General features: G+C 38.8%; 1 protein-coding gene across 3 annotated transcripts in view; it reads right to left on the bottom strand.

Moving 5' to 3' along the window:
• Nucleotides 1-236: 236 nt before the first annotated feature.
• MAP3K2 (mitogen-activated protein kinase kinase kinase 2) overlaps nt 237-14008 on the bottom strand; it is a 52141-nt gene continuing 38369 nt past the window's right edge. For all 3 annotated transcript variants that reach the window (XM_033064758.2, XM_033064760.2, XM_042779451.1), the window contains 6 exons: nt 11964-12170; nt 11099-11247; nt 8234-8365; nt 6987-7116; nt 5758-5935; nt 237-4025 (listed from right to left, as the gene is read on the bottom strand). In XM_033064758.2, coding sequence (XP_032920649.1) covers nt 3800-4025; nt 5758-5935; nt 6987-7116; nt 8234-8365; nt 11099-11247; nt 11964-12170 — 1022 coding nt within the window. In that variant the 3' untranslated portion in view covers nt 237-3799. The remainder of the gene's footprint in view (nt 4026-5757; nt 5936-6986; nt 7117-8233; nt 8366-11098; nt 11248-11963; nt 12171-14008) is intronic.

The following is a 14008-nucleotide window of genomic DNA, read 5'->3' as shown; positions in this document are numbered from 1 at the left end:
TACACAATCTCCAGAATGCAAATACAAAACATGTATTAGCACAGGAAGCCAAAGTTCTGAATTTAAATGTCTGCTGCAGATTATAACTCAAGCACGCTCTTCAATGCGGTTAGGCAAAGTCTGCTTTGGGCACCCATTCTCTAAGACTGCTTTGGTGACATGAAATTGTATGACATATTTCAATATGGTGTTCTAACATGAACAAAATTAAGGCATACAGAGAAAAAGGCACTAGCTAAAAAAACCTAAACTTTTCATTTTATTTTACTGAAAGGACTCCTTAGCTACAAATCAAATTTGAAATCAAGTTAGAAGTTTTAAGACTGTAGATTTAACTAAACAATTAGATCCATACTTTTTTGGGATCTGCCATGAATATTTCTATCACCCAAATAAAAAATAAACAACTTCCTCTAACACAACACAACTGAAACCTTGAGTCATGCTTTAACAGGACTGTTAGTTACACCATTAAAACCGTACCACAGAAGTAGCTTTTGTCACTTAATATGTGCGACAGACAGAATATAAAAATCATTAGATAAGGTAAGACTTTTGAAAATACACATACTCACTGTGAATTTCAAACCTTGCTTTTTGAGAGTACAGCTTCATTGTGGCATTTACAGAAAAGCAAACCAACCCTGCAGCAGTATTGCTTCCACTGGCAGTTTTTAAAATTGGATTCAACAATTAGGACCAGTTTGTGATTCTAAAGTGCTGGTGGCTTTTTAAGTGAGATACAAGAAGTTGTGAGCAGGGATCTTGTCTCTGCAATCTTCAAATTCCATGCACCCTCACAAATTCTAGAAAGAGGGGTCATTCACCATCACCCCAGGAGTCCCTGCAAGTGTTTAACAAACCATGTATACAGCTCATTTTACTACATTACCCTACTAGGGGTATGTAATAGCCAACCTTTTGGTAAAAAAAAATGATTTAGCTTCAAGTATTTGTATTAATAACCAACTAATTTACTGTAAGTTATTTAAATCAGTAGAGAAATTTTCCTTAGGGTGAAAAAAAAAAAACTAGCTCAAGCCTAACCTTGTGAAATTTATAAAATTTTACTAGAATCACTCAAACTGGAAAATGTCAACTTCGTTTAAGAAGCACAGTCTTTTCATTGGCAGCTTTCTGACATGCCAAAGACATGATGAAAAATGTGTTCTGAAAGTTGCTTTTTTCCTGGCACCAAAATGCTGACCGTTGTCATGACTGAATGCCGTTTTTTTCAGAAAAGGCACAAAAGCAGCAAACTTGATTGTTCAGTAATTAAAAATCACAAGGAAGTGATATTGCAATATACATGATCCAGCACTGTCTCACAGAAAGGTCACATTATAAGAAAACTAGATTATGAAAATTTTCAAGCTTCAGAGAGTGCAGTTTCTCTTTAGAATAGTATATTTAAATGTTATGAATGCTACAGATAAACCTGGTTCCCTTTAATGTCCTTTTTTTGGTAATATAAAATTGCCTTACCTTTTCAGGTACTACTGATTTTTATATACATTTTCACCTTGGTTTTGGTACCTTCTTAATCTGTAATTTAATCATTTCAATACATGATCTTGAAAATTACCTACATAAACTATTAGGTTCTACATTAAACTTCCCATCCCTACTGTCGCTATATTTTGCTTATAAAGCAAAGGTCCCTTACAGCAGAGTACATACCAATTCTTCTTAAAGGCTGCTTCACAGCTTTTATCTAGTGACAGAGAAACAAAGTCAGTACAAGCTGCCTTTCCTTTCAGCCTTTTACACTTTTCCTGGTCTGACTAGTTCTTCTTGTGCTCAGGAAACTGTGCACAGTTGCGTACCCTGACCAAGAAAATAATCAGTTGGGTAAAATACTCACATAAGCTGAAGAAGTCACCACTCTCAGTCTCTGGAGAGATGGCCACAAAAAAGTCATTCTTACTCCACTACAGGTAAAGTGATTAGGATAGATCCATACTCCTGCTTATGCTCTGGTAAAACATATGGAATTCAGCAGAATAAATTCAGAAATTTCATGTGTGAGTGACTGTGGGAATGGGTAAGCTTATTGTTCTGTCTCCGTGCATTTTGTAAACCTGATATTCCTCTAAAGATGCAGAACAGGTAGAACCTTGTCAGACTAAACAAGGGTCACAGTACCAGCCTGTTCTGCGTTTAAAAAACAACAAAAGTAAGCAATGAATCATCCAAAACAGTAAACATATTTTCAGTTCTCTTGTCCAATAGTTTATTTCCAAATGCCCCTTTAAATTATTTATGTTCTGTTATTCTACAAAAATATGAGAGTCTGGCTTTTCTGTTGTGAAAAGTCAGTTATTCACTACACCTGATCAGTACCTGGGCTTCTCAACTGAGAAGTAATATTTCAGATTTTCACTTCTTTTATTATGCTCTTTCAGAAATAGAAAAAGTAATTAACATACACTTCATGACAGTTGGAAATCTGACAAACACCAATCTGGATTATCAGGTTGGAATAATCACACATGTTATTTAATTGCTGGCTCTCTGCACTTTTGGCCTGTTCTTTGTACAATTTTCTGTGCTGTGCCTCCTTCTTCATAGGATTCATCAGTGCAACATTATTAAAAATATAACTGGAGTCTTGGCTTTCTCAGTGACTCATTCCCGATGTTAAAGAGATATTTGACTTTATTTCAAGAATTTTCAATACATCCTAGATGACTGACCTGTTTTATGAAATCTTTTTTTTTTTTTAGTGCAGAATGGGAAGAATTTGATATTATTCAGGCACTTGATGTTGACATACATTCCATCCTAGCGCCTCTCAACAGCTTTGAAAACATTTCTTCTAGCTCATTCTGAATCCAGTAACTCATATACTGCACAAGGATTAGTCACTCCCTTTCCCCTGCAGCCATTCATGGGACTGTGGAGGAGAACTGACCCTCCAACCAGTATTTTTTATCAGCTAAGATAACTGTCTCCCTCGAAGCTTATGCAACAGAGGTTCTCTTTGGCAGATAGAGCAGGAGGGGTTCTCCTAACTATTTACATCCAATAGCTGACCCTTGTCTAGCATGGAAAATTTCCCCTTTGCAGTATAGTAGTTTCTAGGAGTCTGGGCCCGTAATCTGTTTACCTGTAATTATTTTCCTATTAAGGTAATACAATAATTCTACACCAAAACCTCTAACTAGCACATCAGTTTTGAGTTCGTTTTTGTTATTTTCTTTTGGTCACATAGAAGTACCAGCTAGACATGCTGCTGTACAAAGAGTTCCAAGTTCTTCCAGCTTCGTCAATCAACTCTCAGAACTGCGTGTTCCTGCTTAAACTGTAAATTCCAGAAACTGATTAAATGCTGAAATATAATAAGAACTTAGAACTCTCTGCTGCAAGTACCTACAATATAGATAAGAATCACATAGAAGTAACCTTCTTGTCCTTTAGCTGCATGTCTATTTTTCCCTGCACCCTGAGTCAGTCAGCGGTGTCAGAAAAAGTCACACAGTTCCTGACTGTCCAAGCATTTGTAATTTTTTTTTCCTCTTTAAATAAGGAACAAATATGTACTAAAGTGCTTTATCTACATCAACCACATCAGTACATTATAGAAACAAAAAGTTCTAGTCCTGGTGGGAGGGGGGGAGAAAAGATTCTCATTTTAGATACAAAATTTAGATTGTTTACAATCTAAGTGAAACAAAGATTCAAGAGAATATTCTCTCTCTTGTCTTTTTTTCTCCATTTTCATTGTAAAAAATAAAAAATAAAAGTGCAGTCAAATAGAAAACAAATGCAGTAGATGCAAGCTGAATTGAGGCAGGTGTTAGTGATAGTGTGCAAACGTGTGTCTTAGCAGTTCATCTGCAAACGGTCGCAGCTTGGCCTCGATAAAAATCCGTTTCAAGAAATCCCGGGCGTGGTCGGAGACGTGAGGAGGGAGCTGGGGGTTGGTTGGCTGAGTGGCAATTTTAAAGATGGCAGCCATGGCTTCGAACTCTGCCCATGGGGGCTTCTCAGTGAGCATTTCTACCACTGTGCAACCTACACTCCTGAAACAGAGGCAGAAGTGAAACAGCAGGTTACAACACAGTCATGCCCTTCCAGGAAAACAAGAAATAGCAGAGAGGAACCAAAATACAACAAATAAGGAGTGTCCACTTAACATTACAGAGTAACTTCAGCACAAAAGAGGCATTGGGAAAAAATGGCATGTACTGCTATACCTTTATCTCAAAGTTACAACAAATCACTATGTATATCTCCACTTTATTACTTCCCTGGGCCAAAAGTAGTAGTAGTGAAGTGAAGGGATAATTACACATTTATCCAAGCAATACCAGCAGTGGCAGGGCACTGCCAGCATCCAGTGCTCAGCAGGCTGGCAAAGGCCACACACTCAGCACTGCACCTGGAGTCTTTCTGGCTCCTTGAGGCAAACAGAATTGAAAAGCATCAGGGATGCTCTGTGCATGCCATGTACATTGCCAGCTCATCAGAAATGCACAAGTTATCACAAGTGCATAGTGTACAAACATAACATGGTAGCTGAAAAACAAAAGCCCTACTTCATGGTATCTTCTCTTTTAGTTAAGGATACTTAGAATATACATAGATTGACAAACAAAATTTTAAGTTCCTCAATAATCTTTGTATACAAAGCTCATGTTTCAAGAATCTAAGAAGGCAGAAGGGCATCCATATGGTTGGAGAAACTTTGTTCCACAAGTTCTGAAAGATCAGCATCTTCCAGTAACAAGTGAATGATATTGCAAAATAGATTTTTGGCTGGAATAATTTCCCAATTCTTAGAAAGTTTGAAGTTGTTCAAGATGCTTGCAAGAAGTTTTGTTGTTAAACAGAGGTACATTGCTTTACACAATAAGGATTTACTGATTGACAGTAACCCAACTTGTGTTTTTTCTTGAGTTTCCACCAAAAAAAACCACACAATATCTTTGGTACCAATACTTCAAATCTGAACAAGTCAGCTTCTTGATATTATAAGGTTGATCTATTATTCATGCATATCAGAGTAATTACCAAGTAATCTGAAGTAGCCTAAATGAATTTCTCTCAAGTTAAAAGTATTGCCATCAGTTGGATATAATGCAGTTCTTTTTTAAGCACACAGTGATACTACTCCTGCCTATCTGCTGCTGCCAGCCCATTACTGCACACTCACAGATCAGCTGCAGTGCAAGGGGTCTCACTGCAAAGTCACCAGTCCACTGGGCTGGAGCCATGTTAGACTTTAGCATATACAACGTTACACTACTTTCATTTTTGAAAACTACCTTTTCCTCTTAGGTATTTAACAACAACTTAAACCAAACTATTTTGTGAAACTCCCTTTTAAATCTGGCAAATTCCCTCTAAAGTGTTCAGCTTTTAGAGGAGTAGCATTTTATTTTCTGCCTTGCATCAAAGGGATTTCAGTGTTGGAATTTTATTACAAGACATTGACCGAACTGGTGTTTCAAAGCTTCACACATTGTTTTCAGTCAGTATCTTTCCAGAATTAAACAGTTTGATAACCCTAACTTCATGCAAGGTCAATTGAAAGAATTCTCTCATGATCTCTAAACTGATGGGCTGAGAAATTGCCACGTGCAAAATTAAATTTCAGTGTTAAGACTCTCCAGATACGACTGTCAGTGTTCACATTCGCCACCTTCTTCAGCTTAAATCCCAGGATGAAACACTGCAGCTTCAGATAACAAACACCTACTCTCTGTTGGAAATGAAATGACCCTTCAGTAGAGAAGGGGTTTTTTAACATACCAGATGTCTGCTTTTCTGCCGTACCCTTCTCCACTAATAACTTCGGGGCTCATCCAGTAGGGAGTGCCTGTGACAGACTTCATTCCCGTACCAGACAGACAGATCGTCTGCAGCCGTTTGCTGGCACCGAAGTCACCAAGTTTCACATTGCCCGCTGAATCCCGCAGAATATTTGCTCCTGGAAGGAAGGGAACACAGCATTACCTTCATGAAAAACTCAAGGTTTTGGGGTGGGAAACAGTAACACAAGTTTGGATTCAGTGATACAATTCAACATCAACCTAGGATTTCAAGCCTTTCTCTGCTCATTCCTACAGCTCTATTCTGGAGTTCAGACAATAATGAATTGCACACTGGTTTGCATCCTAGGCTTTTCCAGGAAGGGGCAGCCCCTTTGTAAAGTCCTGACAAAATAACGAATGTGTCATACATTGGAAATTAAAAGAAACAGGAAAGGAGTTTCCACACAACTGAAAGTGCCTCCATACTATTTTAAAGCAAAACCTCAAATTGTGTTAGAGATTCAAAACAGTTATCTGCACAAGATGTACAAATTGACTGTGGTATCTCAACCTGCTTAGGAACAAAACACCATTGATACAAAGCAACAGAAAAATGGTGACAATATTAGGGAATACAACAGCATTGTGTTCAACACACCTATCCTGCACATCACCATCTTCCTACTTATTAACACCTTGCTTATGCAACACTTGCAAGTCACCTGCACCTATCTGCAAAAAGTAAATATTTCACCAGATTTCCTAGCAGTAAAATGGAAGAAGTCTGATCAGGCAAGACACCTTTGCTGGTCACTTCTTGTACCAGTGAAGTGCTGGGTAATTTCTATATAACTGATAAAACAAAACTCTGCAAATTTAAACTTTGGAGTCATGACACTTTCCTCTGCACATTCTATTTCTAATGACATTATCCTCCAATATATTTAAAACTACTAACAGTAAAATAAAGTGAAAGGAATTAATCTTGATTGTTTTGCAGATGAAGACTAAAGATACATTGCCAGAACTCTGTTAGACCATCCCAAAGTTGCTTATTTTTCCCTCCCCAGGTTACAACAGTGACAACACTAAAAGATGGAAAGCAATCACATTGATTTTAAGTCAGTATTTTGGTATTTGAAACCTAATTTCATTTTACTGCTTCACATAAGATTGGAAAAGGATCAGTAATAAAGAGCACTGAACTGTGCAGAGAACTATCATTACCTTTAATATCTCGATGGACAATCATATTACTGTGCAAATAGTGAACTCCTTCCAAAATCTGCCGTGTGTATTTACGAGTCACATTCTCTGTGAGTGCTCCATACGATTTCAATTGGTCTTTGATGGAACCCTATGGCACAGAAGTATAAAGCACTAACACTTCTACAATTCAACTGAAATTCAATTAAATTTATGCCTGAAATGCAGACATTTAAAACTGCAATTCTTGATTTAACCTTAAAACTCACAAGCAGTGAATAGTTCCAGTCCAATGTACAGAAAGAGAACAGCACTCTCAAATCTTTTGATGGGTAAGTGGTGATACTCAGGATGGACACAACACATGCCCCTTGTGTTAGTTTATACTCAGAAAAAAAACATTGCCAAGAAAAAAACCACCACATGCTATAGGGTGTTGCTTTAGGTAAAAAAATAAGAGGTAAGCAAGTCCTAGCTTAAAATAAGATTAAATCAAAACTTCTTGGGTTTTTTGCATTTTGTATAATCTTTGTCACACAGAATTACAAACTCCTAAGATTACTTATGTCACATTGCCCTCCAAATCTCAGAAAAATTTAAGAAGTCCCACAAAACAAGTCTCAAAACTCAAAAATTGAAGAAGCAAACAAAAAACCCATCACCACTAAGAAAACAATGCCCATACACTGCTTTTCCCCTCTGGAATCTCATAGTAAAAAAGACTGATTTAACTATTCAGAAATATAGAACCTCTGTTTTTATAGGAGCAAATTTTATTTAGCTCTGCTGACCCCACTTGGTGAGAAAATGAAAATGTACAGTTTTCTGACCTTAAAATACTTTCTAACAAAGAACAGCAGTTCAGCATATACTAAGTGCCACACAAGAAGCAAGCACCAAGATTATTTTCTGTATGCACTTATTCCCACCCCATCTCAGCTACTTTTTGTTTTCCAGAAAGTGTGGCAAAACAAAACAGTAAAATTCGGGGAGATTTAAGAGTTTACTAATGATAATATTGGCTTTTCAAAGACATTGCCAGGCACCACTTATGCCAAAACCAAACACAAAGAGCTTTTGTACAAACCACTAATTCTAAAAACCCGAGCAGGCAGCAGAGAAGACAGGAGGCTTCAAGCATTTGTCAGCACCCATCTTTGGTGTTTTTAATTTGGACAGTTTTAAATATCTGTGTGCACTTATGCAAAGCTGAATGCTTCGATGCTGCACACAATCCACGGCTGAAGTGGATGAGCTCTCTCGCTTACCCCAGGCATGTACTCCATGAATATTGAGAGTGTCCTTTCAGGTGGATCTCTCAAGAAGCCATAATACTGAACAATTCTTTCATGCAGCAGATTTTTCAGCAACTGAATCTCACACTCAAGTGCATTTACTTCCTGAAATGACAAAACAGGACAGATTTACCATGCTTGATGTAGTAAAACTAAGATTTTGGATTTGAATTTTTTCAAGCAAAGCAGTGTGTAAATATTAAAATGTTATGCAAACTACAGTAATTTCACGAATACAAGCCGCACCAATTTGACCAAAATTTTGGTGGAAACCCGGAAGTGCGGCCAATATTCCGGGGCGGTTAATACATTAACAAAATTCTAAAAGCTGCCAACACGGAAGTGAGAGCCCGCAGCAGCCCCAAGCCAAGCTGGAGCCCGGCCGGCCCCGGCAGAGGTGGGAAAGCCTGGCAGAGGCGGGGCCAGCAGTACGGGGGGCGGGCGGCAGAGCCTGAGCCAGCAGGGTGGGGCAGGGGGGCGGCAGAGCCCGGGAGAACTGGGGCTAGCAGTGCAGGGGAGCATGGCAGAAGCAGGAAGGCCGGCGGGTGGGGCTGCCTGGCAGCGGGGGAAGCCCAGCAGAATCGGGGCCAGCAGCGTGGGGGAGCCCGGCGGTGCGGGGGCCTGCAGTGCCGGCCAGGGCGAGGAAACGCGGCGGCGGTGCAGACGGGAGGGGGCGGCCGGCGAGCCTGGCGGCGGCAGCCCTGCCGGCAGGGCTAGCAAACGCGGCGCGGGGTGGCCGGCGAGCCCGGCGGCGGCGGCGGCAGCCCGCCGGCAGGGCTAGCGAACGCGGCGCGGGGCGGTGCTGACGGGAGAGGGGGGCCAGCGAGCCCGGCGGCGGCGGCAGCACCACCCGGCCAGCCCTGCCGAGCCGTGGCGCTGAGCTGGGCCACGCGGCCCCGTCGGCAACCATGAGCGGGCCCAGCCTGCCTGGCCCCGCCCCGAGCCAGTAAAGCCCGCTATGCCGCGATCCTGTTACTAATTGGCCAATTTGTGAAAGCTGCGCACGGATTCTCGCGACGAACGAAAGTGCGGCTAATATTCGGGGTGCGGCTTATCTATTGACAAAGACAGCAACATTGTCGAGGCACCAGAAGTGCGGCTTATAATCCGTGCGGCTTGTATTCGTGAAACTACTGTAAGTAATAAAATACTCCTACAGCTAATGTAAAGTTCTTGCATTATATAACAAGAAAATATCAATGTTAAACTGAGGTAATTAAAAACAACCCAAACTATATCTTTTCTATACATTATCTTTAGGATGATTTTGCTAGTTTTTTACTGTTTCTCTTCTCTTGAAGTTATGTTTATTTCAGAGCACAACAGATAACAATATGTGCATGAGGTCTGTGATCAGTATGCAACGTGTCATAAGCTTCCAGTTGGGTAAAAAACTACTCAAAAAACAAAGAACACCCCCCCACACTCCATTTAATCTTTGGGGTGTAATAATTAGCATTAATTCTTAACCTTTCCAGGATTATAGCCTATACTTTAAAAACACCTTTGAGTACAAGTTGATATTGTAATAATGAAATACAAAAAAGGAAAACACTAACAGCTGGTGCTTTCTCTTGAGCCATCCAAAATACAACACATTTTGCAAACAGGAAGTTAAGATATTTTGAAATGCACTGTACAATTGGATACTGGAAAAATACTAACCCACAAATTCAAACTGGACTAGATTCCAAATTTCACCTAGAAGTTTTTCATCAAAACCTGACTTTTTTCTTATGGATACCCTCACACTTCTGAGACTAGAAAGAAAATAGGTTCTTTTTTTTACACACAGAGGCACATAGTACTACAAAATGCTATGATAAGTGAGCTCACAAAACTGTTGCTTCAGGAGAGATACTACCATATTTCAACATTTCCAAAACATAACTGGTTGTTCTGTTACACATTTTAAAGAAGTAGCAACAACAACTACACTAGGAATCTACAGCACAAATGATTCTTGACTTTTTCTTTGATCCTACACCACAAACAGCAGCAACTATAACTGGCAGCCACTCAATTCTGCAATCATGCTTACACCCATTGTTTCCCTGGCCTTGCTCCCCACAGTGCAGAACGCAGTCATAATGTAGGGAAAATAATAATTCTCTTCCCATCCTGTAAAAAGCAGTAAGTACGATTTGGAAAAATAAGAAATAGTGGATTGGTGCTACTTTAAAATTGTTTATCTCTTTCAGCATCCAGCATTTAAAGATGGACAAGTTGAATTTTAGAGAGAGAATAAACTAACAAGGAAACTTGTGCTCTTTAGGGAGAAACATGGTGTGTAACAGCAGCTAGTCTTGATGCACAAAGTTTAAAAGAAACAAAACAACCTCCACACCCCAAACATAGACATACACCCCTGAAAAAATAGGTAAGAATAGCAAACTGTCTTTATAGCCAAAACCAATTTGTTTTCAATAATTTGTTTTAAGGAACACTTATATTAGTACAGTTTTTTCTGCTTATAAATGTAACTTCTTCCAATTCCAGTTACTGTAACTAATTGTCTATTTCAAAGCATACTTTGTAAGAAATTGTTTAATTTCAGAAACCAAGACTGCACCAAATCAAATTATGCATCTTCACAGCATTAGTATCTATCTGAAAATTTTAAAAATGTCATGTAATATTAAAACCAGGTAAGCAGACCAATTATCTATGGTACCGACAAAACAGAATTCCTAACAAGGACATGGCTTCCTAACACAACATGTTTTAAAACATGTTCAAAACATGTTCATCCTGTTCAAGGAAAGGAATGTGAATCTGGTCTAGAACACACAACTTCAGAAGAAGCCTTTTCCAAGGTCTCTCTCTGGTATCACTTACCTTGCTGGTTTCTGGACTATCAGGATCAAACTGAACTTGTTTAACAGCCAGTTCTCTTCCAGTATCAGCATCGTAACACAGATACACTCTGCCAAATGCACCTTGACCCAGCAGTTTACCAAGTCTCCAGTTAGTTGGAGCTCGTGGTGCTGAAAATACAAGTATGTTTTGGTTTTCAAATGAGCTTGTTATTCAGCTGATCGAGAAAAACTGGAATACACAGAAAATAATTTTTAAAAAGACTACTTTTTCAACAAAAGAGGCTGTGCATCCTAAACCTCACCACATAAATTACAGAGATAAAAATTCCCTGCAAGGAAAACATGAGCTACTTAAATTTATTCACAAAATAAGCTGTGGTAGAACTAGACATACTTAAAACAAGAAGTAATAGCTAATCTGAAAAACAGAAAAAGCATGTTAAACAAACAATGTTCTTTTAAAAAAATAGAGGTGTAATTACAAGGTATGAGCTACTGAAGTCATCACAAAGTATATTTGCTCCTGAAATTCTACCACAAGTATGAAGCAGTACCACTGAAAATGTACAGTTTAAATGAAAACATGACCAACATCTGCAAAAATAAACAGTAACTGCAACCTACAAAACCCTTCACAGGTCCTAAAGAGTCTAAGAAATCACTTTTACAATGTTTTGTTATCACCGCTGTAAATTCCAATTGAAAGTCTACATGAAGGTTGGCAAGGTAAGCAATGAAATACCAATGAGCATAGTCCTGACCTTTGCCTATTAGAGAGATAAAAACATTTAATGGCATGTGTTTGGATGACATGCTAGGTTTTGACATGATGCACTTGAAAAGTAAGAGTTTTACAGCAGGGTTCACAAAAGGCCAGAACTTACAGCGGCTGGGTGGGCTGATGTCCATGACTGACAAGGTGGGATTGTCGATGTCACTGCCCCTCCTCCTCATCCGGTTATCTTCGTACTCCGGCGTGAAGACGCTGCTGCCGCTGCTGGTGCTCAGCGAGTGCTCAGTGGGACTGAAACTAACCGGTGATCGGAAGCTGTTCCCCTGAGTCCTTCGGGCTCTTGGAAAAGTTTTCCGACCTTCAGTAATACACACAGAACACAAATGTTACAGTACAAAAAGATACTGCAATGCAATGTATGCATGCAAATAATTTTTGAATTGTACATCTCGTTTGAACCTGCCACAGTAGGGGATAGGACACAACACAATCATCATGAAATTTACTGATTTAACTCTCCACCTAGAAGAAAACAAACATTCATCACAGATGTATAGAAGGACTAGACAGAATCAAAAACTCATGTTTAAGAGATGAAAATTGGGACCAAATTTTGGAAATATAATCAACATGCTTGAAAAATGTGGAGACCTGTAAGAAGAGAAAACACCCTGCCTCTGCTTTTATTGCTCTATTAATGTGCAAATACCAAATTTCTGATATTAAGGAGAACAAAATACACATTTACAATCCTGTAGAGCCCAAGTCAGCTTTTTCTTTCTGTAAACTGGAAAGAATTGAATGCAAAGAAAGACTAACACATGGAATCAACAGGAAGACCACAAAAGTATTTTAGAAATCAAAACACAAGCAATGCAAAATTTGAAGATGGCTACGGCATCAGAATGAAAAAAAAAACAGAGTACTGATCTTCAACATGTTAATTACAACCAGGTAACTAATACAATGTATGTTAATCTATTTAGATAACACAACTATTTTTAGGATAGCATTTCTTGATTAAGTTTCATCCTACAGAACTCGGCAATAACTAAAGGAGACTGATTCATTAGATACTACACTGGAGGAGGAGTTCCCAGAGGACTAATGACAGCAGATAAAATACCTTTGAAATAGTAGACTCAGACTTATATACTACTCTGGACAATTTAAATTCCAAGAAAGACATGCAAACAAGTTATTAAGCAGTTTTATTCACCATTGAGAAGATAAAAAACCATGATAAACCAGTCATAATTGGTTTGTCTCATGTACCTAATCCAATCTTCACATTTAAATAGCACATTCTCACAAGCCAAGTCATGCAGTATTGCAGACCAGTTTACTATGTAGATTATACCCAAGACAGATTCAGAGCAGTTATCAGTGATTTCTCATCAAAAGAGAAGATAATTTAAGTGGGCATCCCCAGCAGTTTATCTTCAGTCTACTTCCATACACTATTTTAATTCATGATGTACATATGATGGACTTTAACACACTGAAATATTGCAGATGACATCATGTTAAGTATGGCTGAAAGTCCAGTCAAAGATAAAAATCAAAATTCACAGTGGTATTGGAAGTTAGAGATTATTTAAAAACAAACAAGATGAAATTCAGTAAGGAAGTACAATATACATACTTAAAGAGAAATCTAACACAGAAACTATGAAGTGAAAAGCAATTGATTGGCCTGAAGTAGTGAAGAAAATGACATAAGAAATGTAACCAAAGACTGAAGAGCAGTCAGAATGGTGACCAGAAAGCAGGCTCATTCTGCAATATGTTAATGTGACTGCTACATACCAAGATCTGTTTATATCCTGTGTCATACATTAAGTGGCCATGAGGAAAGCCTTAGCATGGGCAGGAGAAGAAGACCAAGGTGAGAAAACAGGTATGTGTGTGATGTAGTGATATATAAGGGCAATGACCAATTCTTCACTGTGTTAAAATAGAGTAACTAGTTACTATTTTCATTTGCAGGAAAAATGTTTTGGGAGACAGAAAGTTAAGTTCTAAGATAAGCCATGTTGGAAGTTGGTAACAAAGAGAGTGTGTCTTCTGTTGAAGTCAATATAGAGTTTACTTGAAACTCAGTGTGACAGATATTTGCCTCTTTAAATATTGCCTTAGACCAATGTACTGGATGTTGCAGTGCCTCAGTTTGATATTTCTGTGATTTCTGTAACA

This window comes from Catharus ustulatus, chromosome 7 (genome assembly GCF_009819885.2).
Source record: "Catharus ustulatus isolate bCatUst1 chromosome 7, bCatUst1.pri.v2, whole genome shotgun sequence".
Lineage (NCBI taxonomy): Eukaryota > Metazoa > Chordata > Aves > Passeriformes > Turdidae > Catharus > Catharus ustulatus.
Note: the sequence above shows the minus strand (reverse complement) of the source record. Positions and strands in the feature narration are given on the sequence as shown.